This window comes from Morus notabilis, unplaced genomic scaffold (assembly GCF_000414095.1).
Source record: "Morus notabilis unplaced genomic scaffold, ASM41409v2 Scaffold498, whole genome shotgun sequence".
Taxonomy (NCBI): Eukaryota; Viridiplantae; Streptophyta; class Magnoliopsida; order Rosales; family Moraceae; genus Morus; species Morus notabilis.
In genome coordinates, this window is record NW_010358720.1 from 120104 (window position 1) to 144449 (window position 24346).

The window sequence follows — 24346 nt, forward strand, 5'->3', positions numbered from 1 at the left end:
AATCTCAATTTCCAACCAAGATTTCCTATTAGTGTGCCCTAATCCATTTTAATGTTTCAAATTATCATTCCAAGGGTTTTCAATCTCAAAACAAGGATTACCAATGCTAATCCATCTATCTCAAGTCCCCAAATGAAGCTAATTTGGGTTCTCCCCGATCTGGGTTCTAGGTCCTAAGACAAGTCCAAAGAACCCAAGATCTCCAATTTCTACTCTAGTTTTACTAAAAAACCATCAAAATCCGGTTTGAACCAAAAATAAGTTTTGAAATTCAAAAACTTGAGATTCAAGAGAGGTTCTTTCAGTAATCTTACCTCGAATCCTTCTCTTGACGTTGAAAACTTCTTGAAATCTTTTATTGGTTCAAGATCCGTTTGATTTAGGACACAAATGAGAGAGAGAGAGAGAGAGAGAGAGAGAGAGAGAGAGAGCGGGAGAGTGAGAGTGAAGGAGAGAGAGAGAGTGCACGGGAAAGGAAAAAGGAAAAAGGAAAAGAAAAGAAAAGGAAAAGAAAAAGAAAATGGCATGTGTCAATATTTTAAAAGAGCAGTCCAGAAATGCGCCCATACACACTTCTGGGTTAAAATAAATTACTGAGAATAATTTAAATATCTTGGAACTATTTAAACTCACACGTGTCAGAAACATTTATTAATTAAACTCAATTAATAATTCAGATTAGGCACACTAATAATCTCAATTACCTTAATTAATCTTAATTAATTCTTGAGGGTGTTACAATATTATTTATATTTTATCTATGGAAAATTTTGAGAATTCTATATTAAAGTATGATTTTCTTTTTTATTCGTACGAATAATGCTCTATATTACTATTAATAATTATCAACCTATATTTTCATATCAATTTTATATTATACAAATTCTCACATAATTCTTTATTAAGAAATTTTTATAAAAAATATCATCTCACATTTTTTTACAAGTTAATTTCTAATTGGTTAAATGAAACTAAATAATGATTTTGTATATATTGTGAAGCTTTGGACGATTAAATATCTGTAAATTATATTTATTTCACATATGTATAAAATTGAACATTTCTGTCAATCAATTGACGTCCATAAATTATTGAATTAAAATTAAGGACTTTTTGTTCGGTATATTAATATATTGGTAGATTAAGTGTTTTGTTCGTTAGATTTATATAAAATCAAGTAAAAAATTAAAAAAAATATGTAAATTTAATAGTTGAAAAAATCTAATTTACTAACATGCTAAACGTATCAGAAAATTATAACATATTTTTAAATTTTGATCCTACTTATTAAAAAAAAAATTTTTTAGTACACTTAATATATTAATAAGATAAATTTTTTTATTTACGTATTTTTAATTTTTACGTGATTTTATGTAAATCTTAACGGTTAAAAAGAGTTAACCGAAGAAGGTAAAAAAAATTCGAAATCTAAATTGTACACTATAAATAAGTTGAGGATCTACAAGCAATTAATAATTGTATTTTTCTATTCCATTCTGTTTTTCACTGACACTGGCAGTTTCAACCCCTCGATCAGCAGTCGTACTTAGAAGTAAAAAATGTCCCCGTGTCCCAGGCGACAAACGCGTGATTGCAGGGGCAAGATCGTCCATTAACCGGAGCCCCTCCGTGGAATCTCCTCGACACTAAGCAAAGCAAAGCAAAGCAAAGCAAAGTAGTACTTTAAAACGATTGCCGTTCGCAGAAGAAGAAGGCATCAAAAGGAAATGCCCAAACAAGTCTCATCTCTCAAGAAAGAGACACAGTAGACACCACTCTTCTATTCTCTCTCCTCTTGCATCTCCCATATATGTGTGTGTGTATGTATATATATATATATACATATATACAAGAAGAGAAGAGAAGAGAATACGGTGAAACCGAAATCCGGGAGAATAAGATCGATCGTTGGTAGATGCTAAGAAGAAAAAGACGAAAAAGAAAAAGAAGAAAGCAGAGAATTCTTAGGGTTTCGATCAGATTTAACGAAGAAAGCGAGGAAATCGGAGATCGGCGATGGGTGGAGATGTGAGTGGCGGAAGCAGCAGCAGCAGCAGCAGTAGCAGCGGCGGCGGCGGTGGACCGCTTGGGGTACAGGCGGAGGCGCAGTATGTGCGGGCGAAGACGTCGGTGTGGTGGGACATAGAGAACTGTCAGGTCCCAAAGGGCTCCGACCCCCACAACATCGCGCAGAACATCAGTTCCGCACTCGTCAAGATGAATTACAATGGCCCCGTCTCCATCTCCGCCTATGGCGACACCAATCGCATCCCCGCCTCCGTCCAGCAAGCCCTCTCCAGCACCGGCATCGGCCTTAACCACGTCCCCGCCGGTAGTCTCCCCCCCCTCATCTCTCTAAAAATTTATTTTTGTTTCTGAATTTCTCTTAAATTTAATCAGTTTTCAATTCAATTTGATCTTCCTTGCACTATTCGTACGCACAATTTCATCATTTACTTCCTAGGGTTTTTTTCCCACTAACTCCCTTGGTAATCCTCTCTCTCTCTATCTTGAAATGTCTTTCTTTTGGTTCTTAATACATGCGCATGTTCGTGAAATTGTCTTAAATTTTCTGTTCTACTTACTTTATTATAGTTTAATAGGCGTTCTATTCAATTTTCCGTGTACTATTTCCCCAGCCAATTTCATCTTTTCCTTTCTAGGGCTTTTAACGGAAAACAGACAAAGGTGATGAAAAAGTAGAGACTTTTGATGTGACGGTCTGTGGGTTTTTGCAGAAGTCGATTGTTCCGATCTTATCATCTCTTACGAGTGTTTTCCCCCTTTCCCGAGTGTCACTGACATGTTTAAGGTTTTGGACAGGTGTGAAAGATGCGAGCGACAAGAAAATCTTAGTTGATATGTTGTTTTGGGCCGTAGATAACCCTGCACCTGCGAATTATCTGCTCATTTCTGGCGACAGAGATTTTTCAAATGCTCTTCATCAGTTGCGAATGAGGAGATATAATATTCTTCTAGCGCAACCGCAGAAAGCTTCTGCGGCTCTCATCGCTGCTGCAAAGAGTGTGTGGCTTTGGACAAGCCTCTCCGCTGGAGGATCACCACTTACGACTGGTGAATCATCTCAGCTTGCTAATGGTAACCAAACCTTTATCCCTGAAATACCACAATACCTGGTGCCTGAACCGTTCCCTATTAGCCAACCTATGGCTTACCAAGGAAGTCTTCCATCGGGGATTCAAAAGCCTAATAATGTTGGAAGGGTTGGTGATCCCAAGAATAAAGGGAAAAACCTGAAGAAAACTCAAAGTCAGCCCATCATGTCGAGGGCTTTAAATGTGCCTGTAGGAATACAACAAAATAAAACTAATGATTTTCCTTTCCAAGTGGAACATACACATGCAAAGCAGTTTAAGAAAGCACCCCATGAATTCTTCGGTGGTAGTGGCAGTAACGGGAACAATGTTATAAGCAATCCCCCTAATCACTACCCTCCTATGAGGCCAAACAACCTCCATATGCAACCTAATTTCGGACCTGATAACAGGTTTCCTCCTAATCCCCACAATCATGGCTTTAGGCCAATTCCTCCTAGACCCGATGGCCCTAGATTTTCTTCAGCTCCACTTACAAATGTGCCTGATATCGGTAAGTTAAGTATTGGTGAATACAACTATGTGCAAAATCCACCAAATTTCCATCATCGAGCAGGAGAAGAGTTCAAACCAAGGCCTCCCGAGTCACTGTTACCACCTAGTTCTAATGGACCTCTGAAAGGCCATAATTCCCACAGTGGACAAGCATTTCATCATGATGCTACGAACAATAGGTATCCTCGTGGTCCTGAATATTTGCCTCCGCAATCAACCCCCAATGCTGCGAACAATGTTCCTAATAATGGTGTCTGGGGAACCCAAGGCTGTGCACCACCTTCAGAATATGTTCAAGGTCTAATTGGCGTTATCTTACTTGCCTTAAACACTCTGAAAGTTGAAAAAATTATGCCTACTGAGGTGAACATTACTGATTGCATTCGATATGGGGATCCAAAGCACCGCAATACTGATGTAAGGAAGGCCTTGGATTGTGCGATTGAGCGACATATGGTAGTGAAGCAGAACTTAGGTGCTGTCCAGTTATATGTTGGTAAAAATGAAAAATTATGGAAGTGTGTAAATGCTATAGGTGGCAATCTTAATCAGTACCCTAAAACTATGTGGGATAGGATACAGAATTTCATGACTTCCTCAAGTGGACGTTTGGCAGTGCTGGCTTCTCAAAGCAGGTAAATGCAATTATAGAATATGACTATGTTGGCATTTGATACCCATGTTATTCAGATTGTTAGGACTTTCATGTCCCTGGAATTAATGAGCTCTGATTACAGATCAATGCAATCTTTATTTTCTTTTCAGATATGAAGCGGCTTTAGTTCTAAAAAAATCATGCTTAGAAGAGCTTTCCTTGGGCGAAGTACTCCAGGTCCTGAATATGATTATTAACATGAAGAAATGGATCACTCATCACCAGTCAGGATGGCAACCGATTACTATCACCCTTGCGGAGACCAAACCTGATGTAGGTACCGAAACTGGTGCTTGACCGAAAAACAGTTTGGTGATTGGAAAAGAGGATTAAATTTTGCTACAGCTACAAGAACATTTTTCATTTTTCTTCTTTTGGACCTCGAGAATTATGGATCATCACCTTTGAAAGAATTACGACAGCTTCTGAATATCTGTAAAGGCAACTCTTACATCGTAAATCAAGTAAGTAGGAGTAGGTTTAATTTTGTACTTTCGTTTTTTGCCCCTTTTATTTGCAAGGTTACTTGTAACGTATCTACACACTTAAAATCCCCACTGTGGTGTGGTCACCTATTGCACAATCTCATTTTTGTTGCTGCCGAAAAGATGCAGCCATGAAGCCACCCTTTTTTAGAATCGTAGTACCTGGAATTATCCCATTACAAGTTCCATTGGTCGAATGTTGTGGCCTATCTGTAGCCCATTTAAACCATAGAAAGTAGAAGGACCTGCATCAGAAAGTCTCAGCATATATGTCTTGGCAAGCATGTAGCTGTGGTAAAGTTGCACCTGAATCTGGTATTATGCGGTATGTTCTGCGGACATGTCTGTTTACTGGAAATTGAGACGAAAGTTTCTGAAGCTAGTTTGCACTAAGGGATATGAGACTTAGTGGAAGAGCTCCATTCCAAGTTGGCCATTGTTTCTACGTAGGGCTTGAAGAAGATAGTTAATTGTTGGGAAGCAACTAAAAGTAAACATGAATTCATGTTTTACTCTTATGTTGGAGTCTTTTTTTTTTTTTTTTTTTTTTTTGGGTTTTATGGCGTACGGTAGTGGAGTCGCATTCTGTGAGTACGTGGCGGGAGGTATGCCTACAATTCTTAGTATCAGGGGGCGTTGTTACGCTTTCAATTTGGAAACTGCTTTCACCAATCTTCTGGATGGGAGAAAAGAGGACTAGAACGCAGGGAGAAAAATTGGTTACAACTTAAATCTCATCTCAACTCATTTCATCCTTGAATAAGTTGTTATTTGCGAGTGCAGGTTGGTTTGGACCCGGGACTATGAGACCTGCAGCAATTGCTAATAGTAATTAGAATATACCTTTAAAGCGTTTTGTGTTTTTCTATATGCTGTCCTGTATAATTATGGTTGTAATCATAGTTTTTGTTGGACTGGACCCTCGCAGGCCTTTTGTTTCTTATGTTGAAATCAAGTTCGGCTGGAATCGAATTTGGATTTGAATTTGGACCTTCTGAAGAAGTGGCATGGTATATCGAATTTTATGATTCTGTTATTGCACGTGTGATTGAGTAGTAGTGTTGTTGTTTTCTTTTTTCTTTTTTTTTTTCCTCCCTCTTTCCGCGACTGTAGCCCCGCCCCTCTAAAGCAGCGCTATGGTATGTTAATGTCTGTCGATATGTGGGCAGATGAAAGAAGGAAGCTGTTGTCTAAGATGCCTCTTAAAATTGTTGAGTGATCATATGCCGCCGCTCTTTGCCGCGAGCACACGGCTAGAGTGCGCCATTTCTTCAATGCTACTAATCTTTGGATAAAGGAGGAATTTGAAATTTGGTCGAGAGGATTATTTTTAGAAGAGTAATCTTTTACCTAATATGTATGGTTTATTAGCAATAGTAATATCACACTTACGTTGGTGCCGTCTTCATATAGCAGTCGTTCATAGCATGTGTATATAAACCACTTCGATCTAATTGATTGTTCACTTGCCAGTTTCAAAGGATGAACGATATGTCGTTCGACCAACACAGTGTTATTGTGCTAAATCTAATTGTTTTATCCTAGTCCCGTAGTAGTAACGCTGTTGTCCAAGGACAATTACAAGTATTCATTTTCATCACATTTAAATTTTTTTTTTTAAAAAAAAAAAACACCAAACTTTAAACTGATAATAAAATTAAAAAGCAAAGAAAATGCATGAAAATAAAGCGGAAAACACTGGAGCTATTGTTACTCCATGCAATAGAGTAAAGAACCCGTGAAAAGCATCCGCTGACAAGAAATGGAAGAAAAACAGAATAGAGACAAAACAAGAATATTGATTTAAAATGAAATAGAGAATCGTATATAGAGGAGAGCACCATTACAACATACAGGCAAAAAGTTAGCAATCAAAATGTGCAAATATGTGCAACGAATTCAACTCAAAAGAACAAAGAAACAAGAAAGAAATAAGAGATATTAACTGCCTTTAAATTATGGGTTGTATTTATTGATGACATTAGTATTGCTGTTAAAGAGTCTTCAGCGGCGAATTTTATGTCGTCGCTAGTAAACTCGTTACCAGGAAACTAATTTCTTGAAGCATTTCTATTCACCAACATTAAATGAGCATCCGCTTTGGTACCAGTCACAGGACCAAATCAAGGAAGAAAGGGATTGTGAGAAGGGTATGCCTCTTTTTGCTTCTTGTAAGCTCTGGCAAGCAAGAAGAGATAATTGACAAAAAACAAACAGGTCAACAACAATTCAACATTCTGTAAAAAGGAAAAGAAGATGATAACATTGGGGAGTTGATAAGCAATCACCTGGAAGCATTAAACCCTCCGAGTGCAACTGTTCCCAGAACAAGAAATAGGAAGGGCATTTGAATCAAAGCGTGATTTCTGTAACTTCCCCCTTGTGCCCTTGGAACTCCCGTTTTCACAACTCGCGAATATGTTGCTAATCAAGACACATGTTTTTCAAAGAAGCATAAAGCATATTAGCCTCTTTTTTTCCGATGAAGGAAAAAGTATCTCAAGCAATCTTTATTTAGGAAGTAATTACCTGAACTTAAATATTCACCATTCCCACCTGCAAAAAATTTAGTTGACACATCAAAATCTTATGATCTCTTAGCTGCAGTCGCAGTTATTTCTGTTATGTAATCACAATCGAGAAGTTCTACATGATAGTCCTTCTAGCAATGTGATTATCATTCATATCACGGTTTGCAAACTCAAAGCCTAACAGATTAACTGAAATGTGAACTTTGCGAAGATTTTATATGCTCATAGATTCATTAAAAACTTAACGGGTCCCTAAATAACTACCATGACGGTCTGTGGCAAACGCACAACCATAAAATACATACGAGAGAAAATGAAGGCAAGATAAGTTGAAAATAGTGACTTAGAGGAGAGCAGTGTGATAATTAGGGACTCAGAAGTAACACAAAAGTAACACAATTAAATAAAAATTCAAACTTAAAAAGTAACAGAGAAACGGAATTCCATGACGATATCGAACAGAGTGTGATAATTAGGGACTCAGAAACAAATTGATATCCACCAAAATATGAGGAGAGCAGAGAATTTACCCGAAAGAAGGAAAGTGTGAGCTTCTGATATCTGCAGTAAATTTATTTCTCGAGGTGAGAACCATTCCACGATCACAAAGAGAATTCAAACATAATGTGAAACATACACCACGAACTAATCTAAAAAGATCCTTTCCTTTCGCTTTTATTGAAAAATGTGAAGTCCATACACTTTCATCTGAATAACAAAACAACATAAAAGTTTCATCTTGATTGTGTTTACTGTTTAGTCAAGGCAACTGAACCTCTTATTACCTCAAATCAACAACATATAATCCAAAAACAATAAACCAAAACAATTTTCAGCTATCACAACTGTGGGATCAAATCTTTAAATTACTAGTTATAAACGCTAAATTACTAGTTATAAACGCTAAAGCATTGCTCTTATGTTTTAAATAGTGAAAACGAAAATATAATTAAGAATACTTGGATAAATAGCAAAATGATTTATGTATACCAGTTTGAAGTTAGACTCTGCAAGAGGCTTTTTATGACGAGCTGGGAAGAGGTCAGGATGACACTCCCATACCTTTCTTTTGTAAGCTGCTTTCACCTACAGTTTGACACCTTCTCAATTAAATTACTATTTAGGAGGGAGAGAGAGAGAAGATGAAGCATAAAAGAACTGCCAAAACTGACAAAGTATTCAACATCATCCCATTTTAGCATCAGCTAAACTAAAATTGAGAACTGGGTCAGCTGAAAGATAAAAAAGCATCATCTATTCTATTCTCAAAAGATGAGAGAACATTCAACATCATCTATTCTCAGATATTGGTATCAGTCAGAAGATTGAAATTATGGTCGCTTAAAGTTAATTTAGAATTGGAACAATCGATAATAGATACCTGAGAAGGACTAGGCCGAGAATTGGGAGCGAATCCGAGCAAAAGCTTGGCTTCATCACCCTTCATATTTTTCTCTTCTTTTCTTTTCTTCTGTTTTTTTCTTTTTCGTGTTTTTCTGTTCTGACTAAATACACGGTTTCAGAATAAATTAGGGGCGTTGAAATATCTATTTCGTCAGAAGTGAAACTAAACAAAAAATAAACTTTTTTTTTTTTTGGGGGGGAAGGGTAGAAATATTATTAGTTTTGACTTTATTGCTTAATTATAAGTATTATCAGAATTAGACAACTTGGCAAAATTTAACCCATTAAATTAAAATTTAACAAAAATTCCAAAAGATTATAAATATATTAAAAATTACGTAATAATCATCATAAGTCATAACAATGTCACATTTTGTAATTTTATAATTATATAACCATTTTAATAATTTCAAATTTTACTATAAATTTCAAATTTTACTATTTTACAGTATCTAAAAAATTTTATTATATTTAACTTTACTGTATGAAGAACCGTGTCATAATCAAGACAACCTCTTAAGCCGCCATATAGCTCCTTTTAATTTTAGAGATATTTAGACAATACGCCATAATTTTTAAGATTGGATTGATTTTTGTTATGAGTACTAAAACTATTACAAAATATACTACTATGACATCATTAAAGTTTTTATGTACTGAGTAAAATTATACTTGTATTTTTATGTATTTGATTCAGTATCTTTGAAATTTGTAAGAGTTTTTGTCATTTTTCATGTATATATTTATAATTTTTTATAGATTTTATGATTTTTAAATATCTTTAACTGTGACATTTTCTATAATAGTTTATATTTTTTTACATATGTCAATTCAAGCTTAAAACTTGTTCCTGTAAAGTGCCCAATTATTTTTTCCAAAACCTTTTCTACCACTATTTGCTGCGCCCTGAAAATTTTGAAATTGCAATACAAGAGAATTGTTTAAGATTTTTAGTTACACCCCAAGTTTTGACTTATTAATATACTCATATTTCAAGAATCCCAAATAACTAAAAAAATCATCTATACTGCTATGTGGAATCTTATATTTATCGGGACTCGAGCCTGTTTGGTAAAGGAATTCGTTCCTTGATTCGAATCATGATTCGTGGTTCGCTACAGTATTTTCTCTCACAAAAAATACACGTAAATTAAAAATAGTTCTAATCACATGGTTCTAATTCATGAACCAAACGGACCGTAAAATTTTTACAAGATAAAAAGACAAAAATACAGGTAAAAAGAGAATTTTTTTTAAAAAAAAAAAAAAAAAACATAGTGCATTATAATTTAAGCTTAGCATTTTATGTCACTCCGCCTTCTTGAAGAAAGATCTTGGCTCCCGTCATCGGTGATAATGTTGCCAATCTTTGGAATGCATTATATATATAATGCTATTTCGCTACTCTCTATATTTAAAAAAAAAAAAATGGTAACTTTTATTATCTAGGTATTGCGAACTCGTTTTGATAGATAAAACGACAATCTTGTCCTTTTAATTCAAAAATATTTTCTTACAAAGACACAAAAGTTTATGTTTTCTTTTTGGTTTTTTTTGGATGTTATGTATTTTTCAGAAGTAATTATACAAATATAGCTCATAATTTATTTTTTTTTATTTACAAATTTTCCCTAAAAAATAATTATTTTATTACAATTTGTCATTTTATTTTTCAAAACTACAAAGTGCTCCATTGTATTTGAAAGATTTATTTCATTGATCTCCTTCTTACTTACATGTTTTGCTTTAAAGCCAAAAGTTCCTTTTAAAGCAAGAGTTTGTTTTGCTTTACAAACTCTCTCTCCATCTCTTCTTATTCTTCTTCTTCTATTACCGTCTTTCTTCTCTTGGCAAGACTGATTCCAACGTACGGCGAACATTAATCTTGTGGGGAATTAATGTCGGAGACTCGGTTGTTCAAGTGAGCAAGAAGGACTACGAGAGATCAAAGGTGAAGTGCACCAAAGCAGGACCCTACTATTTCATGCTATGACATCTTAATACTCTTGTTCTGGGGTTCAAGGACTGTTATTTTTTTTGAGTGGGGTGAGGATTATGATCATATTTGTTTTCATTCACTGCATACGCGAGCTTTGTTAATTGTTATTCAATTTCTAGAGTATAGACGTTGTATTTTACCTTAAAAAAAAGGATATGTAGGATAGGTTATATGTCTTTATTTCTTAAAAACTAAAAACAAATCAATACGATAAACTGCTTCAAGATACTGAGTCGTAAAGGTACGTAATTAGTTTTAAGGTGTGAAGGAAGGGAATTAGTTAAAAGGTTTCCGATTAATAAGGGGACCCTAAGGTGTAAAAGTAATTAGTTAAAGATTTTCTAATAATAATGAGGAGGCCTTTATTTAAGGAGCTTAGGCAGTTGCCTACCCTTAAACCAGCAATGCAAAATATACACCCTAATTTAAGAAAATCCTAGCTCTATATAAAAAAAACGCCATGCATGCAAAGCTTCAGATCATTAAATTAAATTATAATTAGAAAAGAGAGGTCCTAAAACTCTCTGTCCATCTCTCCCTCCCTCCATCATCTAAGATTTCTTCATAACTTTTTCTCTCCGACCCACGTCGTGCCTCGTCGGGAAAAGCGGTCGGAGGGAGAGAGAGAAAAAAAATATAAAAAGAAAAACAGATAAAAAAAATGAATATAGTTGGGAAAGTAGTAGTATCGGTGGTATCGGTACTTCTGTTGGTGGGAGTGGCTTTGGCGGTGGTTGTGGTGGTCAACAACCATGGTAATGGAAAGCATGAAGGATCAGTCGCCGCGCCGTCGACATCGAAGAGCATGGTCGAATCGGTGTGTTCGAACACAGACTACAAGACGGCCTGCGAGCAAACCCTAAGCCCTCTCTCCCACAACGTCACCGCCGATTACAAGGACATTATCAAGGCCGCCGTGCAAGCCACTGTTGATCAGGTCAGCAAGTCCCTCAACTTGTCGGAGTCATTGTTGGTTGAGGCCAACAACAACAATTCCACTCGGCTGAAGATGGCCCTTGAGGATTGCAACGACTTGTTGAGCCTTGCCATTGGTCAGCTCCAGGCCTCCTTCTCCATGGTCGGTGACAGTGACATGCACACCATCAAAGACCGCTCCGCCGAGCTCAGGAGCTGGCTCAGCTCCGTCATTTCCTACGCCGAGACCTGCATTGACGGAGTTGAGGAGCCCAAGTTCCAAGGCCAATTGAAGGGCACTCTCCAAAACGCCACCGCCCTCACCGACAACGCCTTGGCCATTGTTTCCACCATCTCTGAGATCCTTTCGGCTTTCGGGTTGAAACTGAACCCTAAGGCACTCAACGGACGCCGTCTTCTGAGCGACACGGTGATCGGAAACGATGGGCTTCCGACGTGGTTCTCCGCTTCGGACAGGAAGCTCATGGCTTTGCATGGCAATGGGAGAATTAAACCCCATGCCGTCGTTGCCAAGGATGGAAGCGGCCAGTTCAAGACCATCGCCGCCGCCCTCGCCGCCTACCCTAAGAACCACGTTGGGAGATACATCATCTATGTCAAGGCCGGAGTTTACAATGAGTACATCACCGTCGAGAAGAACATGGTCAACATCTTCATGTACGGAGACGGTCCCAGAAAGACCATCGTTACCGGTAGAAAGAGCTACACCGGTGGCTTCTCCACCTTTAGAACCGCTTCCTTCTGTAAGTAGTACTACTTTAGATATAATACATAATCCACGTAAATTCTTGAGATGAATTGGTAATTAATTAACTAACAACTTGGATATATATACATGCGTACATCATTGCAGCTGTTATCGGAGCGGGATTCGTGTGCAAGGGAATGGGATTCCAGAACACGGCGGGACCAGAGGGACACCAAGCGGTGGCGTTGCGAGTGCAATCGGAGATGTCGGCTTTCTTCAACTGCAGAATGGACGGCTACCAGGACACATTGTACGTGCAGGCGGGTCGGCAATTCTACCGCAACTGTGTCATCTCGGGTACAATCGACTTCATATTCGGTGACGCCACAGTGGTGATCCAGAATTCTCTACTGATCGTGAGGAGGCCAATGGACAACCAGCTCAACGCCGTGACCGCCCAGGGCAGGAAGGAGAGACACCAGCCCACGGGTATCGTCATCCACAACTGCAGGATCGTCCCAGAGCAGAAGCTCTTCGCTGACAGGTTCAAGATCCCAACCTACTTGGGCCGCCCATGGAAGGAGTTCTCCAGGACTGTCATCATGGAGTCCACTTTGGCCGACTTTATCCAGCCCGCCGGTTGGTTCCCTTGGGCCGGTAACTTTGCCCTAGACACTCTCTATTACGCCGAGTACGCCAACCGTGGGCCCGGCGCCAGGACCAACCGGAGGGTCCACTGGAGAGGCTACCACGTCATTGGCCGACATGAGGCCCAACAGTTCACGGTGGGCCAGTTCCTTGAGGGACAGAGGTGGTTGCCCGCCACCGGAGCTCCCTTCCTCCCGAGTTTCAAGTGGTGATCGTGATCGCGATCGTGATGATCAGAAGATGATCTTGTTATGATCATGATCATGATGAGAATATTCATTCATTTGAAGGAGTACTGATTGATCGATGGATTGTTGGGTGAGTCGAAAGAAGTAATTAAGACAGAGGGTTTCTTCTTATTACTCTTTTGTTGTATCTTTTCTTTTTATATGTAATGATTAACATAACGTTGGTGATGAGAACGTATCTTGATGAGGATATATGGTGTGGTGGTGGTTTAATTTGTTTGTAATTTTTATTTTGATGTTGAATTTTGATACTTATAAAGTCCTTGCTCAAACTCAAACCATCTGTATTAATTCCAACTCTCTCTCTCTGTCTATATATATTATACATTTATTTATGTTTGTATAATGCTTGTGTTAAAAATTCAGTCCATCCCACTTATTTTATCAAATTGCCATTTTCTTGTTCATTTACTCCCCCTCTCACTCTATTTAAATTAAGATCCTATGATAGAACTTATATATATATAATGCTGATTTTCAGAAGAACATAACATATTAAATAGATAAATATAATATAGGCGTAATTTTTCCTTTTAATTTATATGCAAAAGAAGATGATGAAGCACTCCAAAAAATGGAAAAAAAAAAAAGAAGAAGATGATGATGATAAAGGGATTGTGATTTGGGCCAGGCAAATCTCCGAAAACGCGTAGGCTGTGATCTGTCGTATTTTGGCCCAACGGGCGTTTTTAGGAGATCCGCCGGTATTTTTCCCTCCTGCCCCACTCGCTCTCTCTCTCGATCTCTCACAATTACGATACGACATCATTTTTGTGCATTTCTTTGTAAGATACAGAATTGGGGGCTATTGTTACTGTCGTTTGGGTTGTATAGCGTTAGCGTAGGTTGGTTTCTTCTTCTTCTTCTTCTTCTTCTTCTGCATTTGTTCGAAGAGGACGATGAGGAGGCATCTATGGTGTAATCTTAAACGACTTCAATGCGTCCCTACCATTACCAATGTTCTCACTCAGGGAATCTCCGTCGCCCCACCATCCGCAGCCGCCACACCCACCTCCTCTCTCCTGATTATTCGTTCTTATTCCTCAATCGGTGCGTTTCCTTCTTCTTCTCTCTCCTGATTATTCGTTCTTATTCCTCAATCGGTGCGTTTCCTTCTTCTTCTCTCTCCTGATTATTCGTTCTTATTCCTCAATCGGTGCGTTTCCTTCTTCTTCTTCTTCTTCTTCTTCTTCTTCTTCTTCTCCTTCTTCTTCTTCTTCTACATTGCAATGCTTCTGAAACCCAGCTTCTTCTTATTCTTCTCCTCTCTTTTTGGAGGTGAAGTTGAAAAGGATCGATTTTGTTTCGAAAGCCCGTACCCTTTTTTTTTTTGCCTTTAATGATTCTGAGAATTATGGTTTGCTTATGAGATGATTCTGAGAATTATGGTTTGCTTATGAGATCATTTGCGATTATTAGGAGAATTGCAACCTCAGTTGTCACCAGAAATCATTAGGATAATGGAACAGAGACTTACTGCTATCGAGTACAGGACTGCTTTTCTGCAAAATCTTGTAAACCAGGTCTGTATATATCGATTTTTTCGTTTGTGTTTTTAGCACTTACGCCTTCTAATTTCTTATGGTTTGGCACTTTCACAGCCAAGTTGTCTCTAAATTTCTAAAACAGCAAGAATTGACTCCAATTATTAAATGAGAAATAAAAATTATTAGTTTCTAGTATTTCTACTCTCTGAGCTTCTTGTGGTCTCATTGATGATTTGTGGAAGAAATTTTGGGTATCTTTCTTGTCCCTTTTCTACAATATTCCTTCCTGTTTTTTTTGTTTTTTTTTGGTATTGTGATGTTGTGTTTTAACTTGTGTCTTTTAGTTGTTAACGTTGAATGGTGATTGAGTTTGTTTTTCTGTGTTGATTGAAGACAGCCGGAAGCCTCACCCGCAGAGTACGCAAGAGCTAACAAGGAGCTTCGGAAACTCAAGTCTTCTGCGGACCTCATTTCTGAGTTAAGGTCTAAGCAGAAGGTAATTAATTCCTCGACGTTTATTTTGGATGCATATGTGTGTGTGTGTGTGTAATATATAGTTTTTCTTTGGCTCATGTGAATGCATATGTAGCTGCTTCAGATATTGAGAGTTGTGAAAAAAATCAATATAACTGCGATTATATGATCAACCACATGTGACATTTCTTATTTTATCCTCAAAATTTTTAGTTTATTAGAAATACTTTTTAACGAATGAATAAAATATGTTCAAATTTTGTAAAGATGAATGGCCAGAATTGTGGAAAAAGACGCTATAAGGATCCTGATAGAACCTATATTGACAGAAAAAAGGTTGAATTTGTGGTATATTCATACCAAAAGTGGAGTGGGTTAAAGGGGAGACACCAGGCTCAAATACTGGGAACAACTAGCATTGTGAAAAAAAAAAAGAGTTGTAAATTCATACCAATCTCAATCCATCAATTTTTTATTTTGATGTAAAAAGTCTAAAGACGGGTTTAACAGCTATAATGTTATATCCAACTGCATTCCTTTTTAAATTGTAGCCAACAAGTTCCTAAATGAGACTGCCGGTATTAGGCTGTTGATTGAATCTTTTTTCCACACTTTGTTCTGTTATTATTAGGCGAAGCACGTAAATAACACATTTCTTGTTTCTCCTTACGGAGTTTCAGCTCAAGGTACTCTTGGATTGTGATTAGTCAGTATAAACTATTAAAAATTTATACCTTGCATCTGTTAGATAATTCATTAATTGCATGCTTCCATTGCTTCTCTTCATTGGTTAATGCTGAAGGATGTATTCTGGTGTCTCTTTTTTCTCTTTGCAGGAGATCAATGGTTTGAAGTCACTGAGGGTTGACTGTTCTGAAGATAAAGACATGGTTAGTATGGCAACAGAGGAATTGGGTGAAGCTATGGTGGAGGAGAAAAGACTGCAGAATTTGTTGCTGAAGTCTCTGCTTCCTAAGGATGATGCTGATGAGAGGGACTGCATTTTGGAGGTGAGAGCAGGTAAATGATACCTGATGAAATGGACATCTCAATGAAGGCACCATTTATATGTATACTCTTGCTTTTCATTCAATTGACGATAAAGTTTATGCAGGAACTGGAGGGGAAGAGGCTTCTTTGTTTGCAATGGATATATTCAAAATGTAAGTTAGTGCTAGATGGTAAGCAAAGCATTATTAGTGGTAAAGGTATTTATAATATTCTCATTTCAGACTCTCAAACGCTAAATTTCAACAGGTATGAGAAGTACTCGCAGAAGAAAGGATGGAAGTTTGAAGTGGTAGATCTAACAGAATCCGATCTTAGAGGATATAAGGTGTGTTTTCGAATTATAAAGACCAAATTGACCTTTTGGGAGCAATCTTGATTCTTGGGCAATTACTATTTGATCTTTTATAGGTTTCACCACCTGCAGATAGTGTGTAGTGTTGGTTTAAGTTTTAGATATTCCAAATGAAACCTTCTTTTTTAACTTGGTAAAAAGTTTTTGATTTGTTAACTCTTGATATCAGGAAGCTAGTGCAGCAATCTCAGGGGCTGATGTTTACGGCAAACTTAAATTTGAGAAGGGAATTCACAGAGTTCAGGTTTGATCCCCACCAGTCTAGCTAGCAGAGTTATGAATGTCGCCCTAAATAACTGACCATTTTTCTTTTCTCAGAGAATTCCTGTGACAGAGAAGGCTGGACGGATTCATACAAGTGCTGTTTCTGTCGCCATTCTCCCTCAGGCTGATGAGGTGCTCTTTTCTCTGGCCATTACTGCTTGAATAGTTCTGCACTTTATGTATGCCATCGAGACTGGTTATATGATAATGTACTACTACTTTCTCTGTTCTATTTATTATGCATCTTGGGACTTGTGCAGGTAGATGTCCAGCTGAGAAATGAAGACCTAAAAATTGATACCTATAGATCCGGTGGTGCAGGAGGTCAGCATGCAAATACAACCAACAGTGCTGTAAGAATAACTCATATACCGTCTGGGATGGTTGTGGCCATACAAGATGAACGATCCCAACACATGGTAGATGCTGCTTCGAACTTTGCAACTGATTTTTGTTCGATTGCATGGTGTTGAGTCTGATCACGATACATAATGTCACTTTATTTGGTCTCTCACTTCTCTTCCGTCTCATTTCCTTGTTCTTCTATTGTGATTATGCAATTTCTCAATTCTTTTGCAGAACAAGGCCAAGGCACTTAAGGTACTGCGTGCGAAGCTATATGAAATGGAGAGATCTAGAATTCATAGCAAAAGATCAAAACTTCGATCAGAGCAGGTACACATACAGCAGAGATGATGAATGATAGTTATTCGTTGTTTTGTGATTTGTTAAATTGACTTCGGCCTCATCACTTTGAACAGATAGGTAGTGGTGACAGATCCGAACGAGTTCGCACATACAACTTTCCTCAAGGGCGCATCACTGATCACCGTGTTGGCATTACTTGTCATGCAATAGATGATGTAATGCAAGGAGAAAGTCTAGATGTCTTTCTTGATGCTCTTCTATTGCAGCAGGAAATGGATGCAATTGCTTGTTTCAGTTCTTCCCAATGAAACTACTGGATTGCAATTCTACCGAGGTTGGCGATAAGGGAGGTCTTTTCTCCCCCTCTAAATGTTTATCATTGTTTAGCTGGCATATGCCTAATAGTTTTGCTCAGTACTATTTATGGATCATTGTTCCTTTTTCCCCCGTAAGGAACTATAAGTGACTAGAATGCCAATAAACTATGGATTTTGCGTTGAGAGAGAGAGGTCATAGTGATATTATACTATACAACTACGGGATTTGTTTGTATCTTATTTGTATGTTTGTGGATGCCGATCTACTTGGTTATTTCTGCTTAGCGTAGTGGGTTTTCTTTGTTTCATGCTTGGCAAGCGTAGTGTTACAGAGTGAGAAGGGGGGCTAGAATGACTCCTGAAATGTCTATAGCTGAAAGCAGGAACAAGTTGTGAATGTGGTACTTGCCGGTGACAATGACTGGACTCGAGTTTGCAGTTTTAGGTTGGACATCGGAGCTTTCACGGGCTGCGTTCCATTCAACAATATCAGCAAATTTAATTGAGAGGAATTTCCGAGGAATTGCATTCTTCAATTGTGGAACAAGTAAGAAGAAAGTAGAAAGGGTCTAAAGCATTGGCAAGTTGGCATGAACAGTCGCCATTTTGCCACAAATGATTGTCCTCATCCAAAATAAAGGCGGTTATGCCCCACATGATCAAGTGGATGATGAATTATTTGCCAATAAAAACAAATGAAGAGCAACGGAATGATGATTAACTAGATCCTCTTAAAACAAGGATAATAAATAAGATTAAGGTGGGGGGACAGGATTAGCCGGCTTTCCTTGTTTGTCAGCTTAGCTGCGGACTTTTTAGCTCCAAATCAGTTGTGAGGTTGAAAAAGTAGAAAGAATGATGGAATTAGGGGGGATTATTGGACGGATTTTAAGACTCGTTTCGTAAAAGATTCAAAATCACCTACAAAACGTCAAATCTTTTTACCGCGAAGAATTGGACGAGGGAATTAATCTTCACTTTTATACTCAAGGATTAGGAATACAATTATAGTAGTAAGAGGGCATGTCTGTGAATTTGATGGTTAAAATGAAAGAAAAATTGAGAACTGCATGATCATGCTGCTCTCAAGGTGTGATGAGACTTAATACTAATAATTTTGAAGCGGAAAGATTTAGTTCAAATCCTCTTGGGGTCCAGTCCTGTCTGGACTGAAGGAGACAGATTAAGCATATATAATAAAAAGTCTACAAGTCTCTACTTCCTAAGAAGAACCCTCCTCCTCCTGTAAGAAACACCTCAGTAGGGTACCCCTTAGTCTTGCACCCACCACCTCAAGATAAATACGATTTGCCTTGCCACTTTCAGGATCATAAAATTAGTTGTTAATTATTTAATTTTTTTAAGGGGAAGTTAATTAGTTGTCAATTATTTAATTTTTTTTAAAGGGAAGTTAATTAGTTGTTAATTATTTAATTTTGAGTCTTCTCATTCATATTTCCTTGGTTTTTACTTCTAGTTTACCCTTCGTTTGGGTCAGTTGACTTGTTTTTCACCTACTGATTAAAAGTCTTCAAGTCGTGATTCCGTGGGCGTTTGCAAAAAATGGGGCAGTCAGTGTAATCTAATCCCATCTAAAACCGCACAAGTCTCTTTCTTTCATTGCAAGCATGAGACGTAAGTGATTTTGATATTGCTTCTAGAATGGTTATCAATGAAAACCCGTGGTCTCTTTCCATTACTGGTTTTGGCCTTAATCAAAAATAAAACCCCATCTTTTGAGTATTTAAGTCTTATCATATCATATCATTCTCTTGGTTATGTTTTTAATAAGGAAAAAAAAAAAAAAAAAAAAAAGTCTTTATCATATCTCTTTTTTTTAAAAAAGGTCATATGCCGTAGTCTTCAAACTAACACCATCTGGAATCCAATGCCACAATTTAAAAAAAAAAAAAAAAAAAAGAAACAAAAAAGATCCCTGGTCTTGGAAGAAAATGGTAAGGAAGCGTTGAGTTTTGTCTGTATTCGATAGTAGGTTTAACCAAAGGAAGTTGATTGTTTGAATCTTGATGTTCATTAATTCAAAACATGTGGTTAGTATTTTATAGTTGTAAGGTGGGTTTTAAAAGGGTAGCCAAACTCAAGTGATCCAACAGAATCTGGTGAAGAGAGAATCTTAGAAAAAAAGAATCATCTTTGGCCGGGGAGACAGTAGAAAACTAGTTGGTAAATATAATGGAAACATGTTTGGCAAAGGTGTTGTTTAGGAGGGAATGGAGTTGGGAAGAGAACAAGGAGTTTGAGGTGGCACTGGCAGCAGTTGATGAGAAACACCCACATCGCTGGGAAGTGGTTGCGGCCATGATCGGATCGGGACAAAAGACTGCCGAGGATGTTCACAAACATTATGTCATTCTTTTGGAGGATTTGCATCTCATTGACTCTGGTCATTTTGATCACAAATTACTACCAGTAGCAGTAGAAGATCATCCCCACAACAACTTTCTACAATGTAACAAGTACGTAACTCTATTATGTTATATACTTCTGATTGATTTTGCAATTTCTTTATTGGAATAATTAGCCTTCTTCATTTTCCTCTGGTTGTTTTTCTTGAAAAAGTTGGAAAAAAAAAAAAAAAAAGTAGCGTAAGTCAACGTAGGTTCTCTACAGACTACACCCTTCTGGGCTTTATGAGAAAGCTAATTAGCGCTCCATAAACATCTTCATATTGACTGCGAAACTTTTGTTGGTTTTCCATTTACACACGGATATAGTTCAGTAGAAAGCAACTTTTGATTTACTTATATGTTTCCTCAATATTGTGACTTAAATGCAGAGCGTATGATATATTATATAATATGTGTAGTATGTATGTATATTCAAACGTATATATGGGTAATGTAAGGAAGAATGTAACATATATTGATTGGATTGTTTGTGAGATTCGATGAATAGTCTTAAGAGTAGCACAGGAACTCCCAATAAGTAACTCACGTTTGGCGTTTTTAGATTGATTGGCCAAATTTGAAACCCAATTGTTGTTGGTCAAAGTTACTCATTTCCAGTTTCTTCTCAGTGCCTTCAATTTGCTTAAGAAGTTGGGTTGGAATTAAATCCTAGTTATTAAGGCAGTTCAATTTAATTTTGACATCTGATTTTAGTGAAATGTTAAATGTTACAGTTTGCTTGTTCAGTTGAACCTGGGCTAATCTGCTGGGCATCAAGTATCCACAGAAGCAAATTGATTATCTTATTCTGAATGCAATTTCCAAAAAGACCACGGAACATGATATATATGAAGCAATTCTAATGGGTCACGTGAAGTGTATATTGTAAATGTGGTCAATTTCTTCTCGCAATACAGAAAGTTTCAGTGAAAAGTGTTTCTTGTAGCACCAATTTTTGCATTAGAATACAATTCAATAGGTAGTGTGGCTCTTATACATTTCTTTTCCCTGAATAATTTCGCATCCTTTAAGCATAAACCGTATCACATGGAACAGCATGAACAGCGCTACAATGTACAAAGATGATAATTTAAAAAAAAAAAAAATTACAAAGATAATGTTCATTGAACAGTGCAAACATATATTTTGTAAGTAGCGTGGCTCTCGTACATTTCTTTTCCCTGGAAAATCTCGCAAGTAGCGTGACTCTCACATAAAATCACATCTCAGCTCGAATTAAAAACTAGAATTTGTAAATTGAAATTAAAAACTCAAATCCGTAAATTGAACGTGACTGTAGTTTTTGAAAAATTCTTTGGTCCTCCGAGATCGTAATTATTATATTATCTGCATACTTTTTCACATTGACTTATATAGCACAATAACGATAGAGCATTTTCTATACCCTATTATAGAATTCTCTTTTTTTTTTTAATTTAAAAAAAACAAACAAACAAACAAAACCTCAAGAAAGAAAGGAGGAAGAATAAAGCAAACAAAATTATCAAGGAGAATGTTGATGGTGAGGGAGAAAAAGAAGAGAGGCACAGCCAGGGAAGAGGCAGTGCATGAGTAGAGCCACAACAGCATTCCTTGTGTTGAAGGCTCCATCCATGCTCTGCCCGTTCCCTGCCTTATTCTGCTTTTTGACCCCCTCTTTTCTCCGCTCCCCCGCCTCATGTAACGTTTTAAACTTCTACTTTTACCTTTCGAGCTCCGCTATTTATCACCAACCACATGTGTGTTTGTCATACGACAAAGTAAGAAAAAAAAATAGATCTCACCCTGGCAGTTTACTGACTTGCCATTATTTAACACCATTTCATTTGCACTTTTTGGCATCTCCAATCCAATTTCCTGGCAATTGCTAAATCCGGAAGACTTTTTGGTGATGCCCCAGCACTTGTAGCAAATGTTGTGCATTGATGATATTTTGTCGTGGTCTTATATAGTAATAACAATATCATATCTCAACGCACACTCCAAGAGGCCCAAAGAAACACACTACTAGTACACACTCCAAGAGGCCCAAAGAAACACACTAGTAGTACACACTCCTCCTGTACTATCCACATTCAATATGACTAAGCTCACTGTGTACGCGTACTACCCACCCCACCTTTGCGTACTACTGCTATCTGCAATGTGGAAACCAACATGTACTACACATTCACACCTTCTATTCTTCCCAGTACTATTTCTTACAATAAAGCATGATTGAAGCAAAGCAACCTTTTCTTTCTCTGAAAGATATTTTTCGTTATTTATTATTCTTTTTTCTTTACAGATCGTAGATGAGATTTTATCTTTCTTTTTTATTGTCAAAAAACATGATGAAGCCGAAATCTGCATTGGCTTGTTATTTATGACTATGAGTGAAATATACGTACCCCTTTTCTAATGGAGAAAAGTGGGCGATAAGTGTTTTTTTTTTTTTTTTTAATGATTTTTATTTTTTTATGATTTGCGTTTAGTGAAAACCAGCTGGTGCTGGTAACAAAAAGCCAATTTGAGTATTATTACATTACAAGGGGTCCAATCCAATATATGCCATCACATATTCAATTCATCCATGACAGTTAGAGATGTGTCGTGGTAAGCCAACCATATTTTACCAAATCACTAACCAGATCCAAGTCTTCAAACCGAAGATTATAGGCCTCTTATAATAATAATTATTAATTTATTTGCTGGAGACAACTACAACATTTACAACCTTTCATCTACCAACCATATCCCATCTACATCACGATCTTGAAAACGATACAAACAGGGTGTCAATTATTGGGAAAAAAAAAACAAAAACAAACTGCTGTTACAATTGTTATTTCTTGTTTATAGTTTTTATTCCAAAGGTTATTTCCATAACAATCGTTTGTTGAAAAAAAAAATTATTGTTTGTTATCTTGTAAATTCTGCAAATTATTGGAATATTATTTGTATCGACCACATGAGTTTATTTAAACGACAACATAATGAAAACGAAAATGACATTTAAATAAGCTAACATGTCGTTTTTTGGCAGCCAACTAAACGTCGTTGTCTACAACAGGTCAAACAGCAAGAACAAATGTTAGAAGAAACGACATTTATTTTCTTTTTTTAGCAAAAACGACGTGAGCTGGGAAAGATATGTCGTCTTGTCTTCCCAGGTGAATCAACAAGTTGTGTCGTTTTAGGGAAATAAATAAATTTAATAAAAGATGCGTAATTTTATTTTCAGGAAAGAAATTGCCTGGATTTAATTTTTTCAATTCAAGTGACATGTCGTTTGTATTCAAGGTTTCCAAGACTTACTCCACGTGCGGAAAAAACGACATGAAAAAAACGGCAAGGTAAGTGAAATTTACGAAAGCAATAGGTACGCATGGAAAGAGCACAACGGACGGAGTACGGCAACAAGATGAAAAGAACGACAAGAAACAGATCTAAATAACACAAACGTTAAGGGATGGAAAAACGAAAGCAATCAAAATGGCAATCTAGAGAGTTGGGACTTCTAATTTTTGTCTCCAGTTATATTTTTCCATTTAACTAACTATCCTTTTTTTTTTCTTTACATAATTACTTCTTCTTCTTCTTTTTTTTTTTTTTTTTTTTTTTGCCGACATCTTGTAGGCTTGTAACGTGGATGGTATCAAAAACACGTTTAGTTTTTAGGTTTGGCAGAGATGGAATCTTCAGATATTCGTACAAATACCACCTTCATTGGCTCTGCTTTTTGTGACTCGTAGGGTGTTTACTGTCACTTGACGGTTTTTTTGAACTAACTAACTAAATTAAAAATAATTTTTTATTTTAAACGGTTTGATATTTTTAATAAAAATTAAATTAAACTAAATCACCCGTAAATAATTTAGACTGTTTGAGCTTAAAATTAAAATATATTTTAATAATCATAAAAACTGTAACATTGTTAATCTATAAAAATAAAAATAAAATTTAAATTTATTTTATAAGTGTAGAACATTTATTATGACCAATAAAAATTAAAATGAACATAAAAAATATTTTAAAAATTTAGAAATTACTTATGTATAATTTTAGACGGATTATTGGGCAGTTTGGGTGGTTTGAGGAGTCAAAACTACGAACCAAACCACTCAAAAAAATTAAATTAAAAAACCGACCAAATAGTCTAATAATCTAAAAATAATTAACGATTTGATTTGGTTTAATT

General features: G+C 36.8%; 5 protein-coding genes across 9 annotated transcripts; 4 read left to right on the forward strand and 1 right to left on the reverse strand.

Moving 5' to 3' along the window:
* Positions 1–1682: 1682 nt before the first annotated feature.
* LOC21397034 lies at positions 1683–5792 on the forward strand. Of its 2 annotated transcripts, XR_002901736.1 has the most exons (4): positions 1683–2332; positions 2824–4246; positions 4377–4730; positions 5680–5792. XR_002901736.1 is itself a non-coding variant. In XM_024162385.1 (3 exons), exons 1-3 carry the CDS (start codon positions 2017–2019, stop codon positions 4561–4563), a joined length of 1926 nt encoding a protein of 641 aa, XP_024018153.1. In that variant the 5' UTR covers positions 1683–2016; the 3' UTR covers positions 4564–5792. The 2 variants fall into 2 exon arrangements, 1 of the variants encoding a protein (XP_024018153.1); XM_024162385.1 differs by having other exon boundaries at positions 4377–5792.
* A 699-nt stretch (positions 5793–6491) lies between these two features.
* On the reverse strand, positions 6492–8788 carry LOC21397035. 2 transcript variants are annotated; one of them, XM_024162416.1, is made up of 6 exons: positions 8664–8788; positions 8273–8368; positions 7813–7843; positions 7281–7307; positions 7040–7188; positions 6492–6929 (listed from the first exon to the last, which is right to left on the reverse strand). In XM_024162416.1, exons 1-5 carry the CDS (start codon positions 8727–8729, stop codon positions 7049–7051), a joined length of 360 nt encoding a protein of 119 aa, XP_024018184.1. In that variant the 5' UTR covers positions 8730–8788; the 3' UTR covers positions 6492–6929; positions 7040–7048. The 2 variants fall into 2 exon arrangements, with proteins under 2 accessions (XP_024018184.1, XP_024018183.1); XM_024162415.1 differs by having other exon boundaries at positions 6555–6929; positions 7040–7175.
* Positions 8789–11200: 2412 nt separating this feature from the next.
* Positions 11201–13194, forward strand: LOC21397036 (pectinesterase). The gene is made up of 2 exons (XM_010093116.2): positions 11201–12364; positions 12475–13194. Exons 1-2 carry the CDS (start codon positions 11347–11349, stop codon positions 13167–13169), a joined length of 1713 nt encoding a protein of 570 aa, XP_010091418.1. The 5' UTR covers positions 11201–11346; the 3' UTR covers positions 13170–13194.
* Positions 13195–14012: 818 nt separating this feature from the next.
* On the forward strand, positions 14013–17976 carry LOC21397037 (peptide chain release factor 1). Its single transcript, XM_010093117.2, has 11 exons — positions 14013–14255; positions 14625–14728; positions 15090–15188; positions 16003–16186; positions 16281–16329; positions 16424–16502; positions 16699–16773; positions 16848–16925; positions 17054–17212; positions 17373–17468; positions 17555–17976. Exons 1-11 carry the CDS (start codon positions 14105–14107, stop codon positions 17747–17749), a joined length of 1269 nt encoding a protein of 422 aa, XP_010091419.1. The 5' UTR covers positions 14013–14104; the 3' UTR covers positions 17750–17976.
* Positions 17977–19689: 1713 nt separating this feature from the next.
* Positions 19690–21114, forward strand: LOC21397038 (protein RADIALIS-like 4). Of its 3 annotated transcripts, none has more exons than XM_010093118.2 (2): positions 19690–20235; positions 20901–21114. In XM_010093118.2, the coding sequence occupies exons 1-2, from the start codon at positions 19952–19954 to the stop codon at positions 20926–20928; spliced, it is 312 nt and encodes a 103-aa protein (XP_010091420.2). In that variant the 5' UTR covers positions 19690–19951; the 3' UTR covers positions 20929–21114. The 3 variants fall into 3 exon arrangements, with proteins under 3 accessions (XP_010091420.2, XP_024018168.1, XP_024018167.1); XM_024162400.1 differs by having other exon boundaries at positions 20914–21114; XM_024162399.1 differs by having other exon boundaries at positions 19690–20228.
* The last annotated feature ends 3232 nt before the right edge of the window (positions 21115–24346 follow it).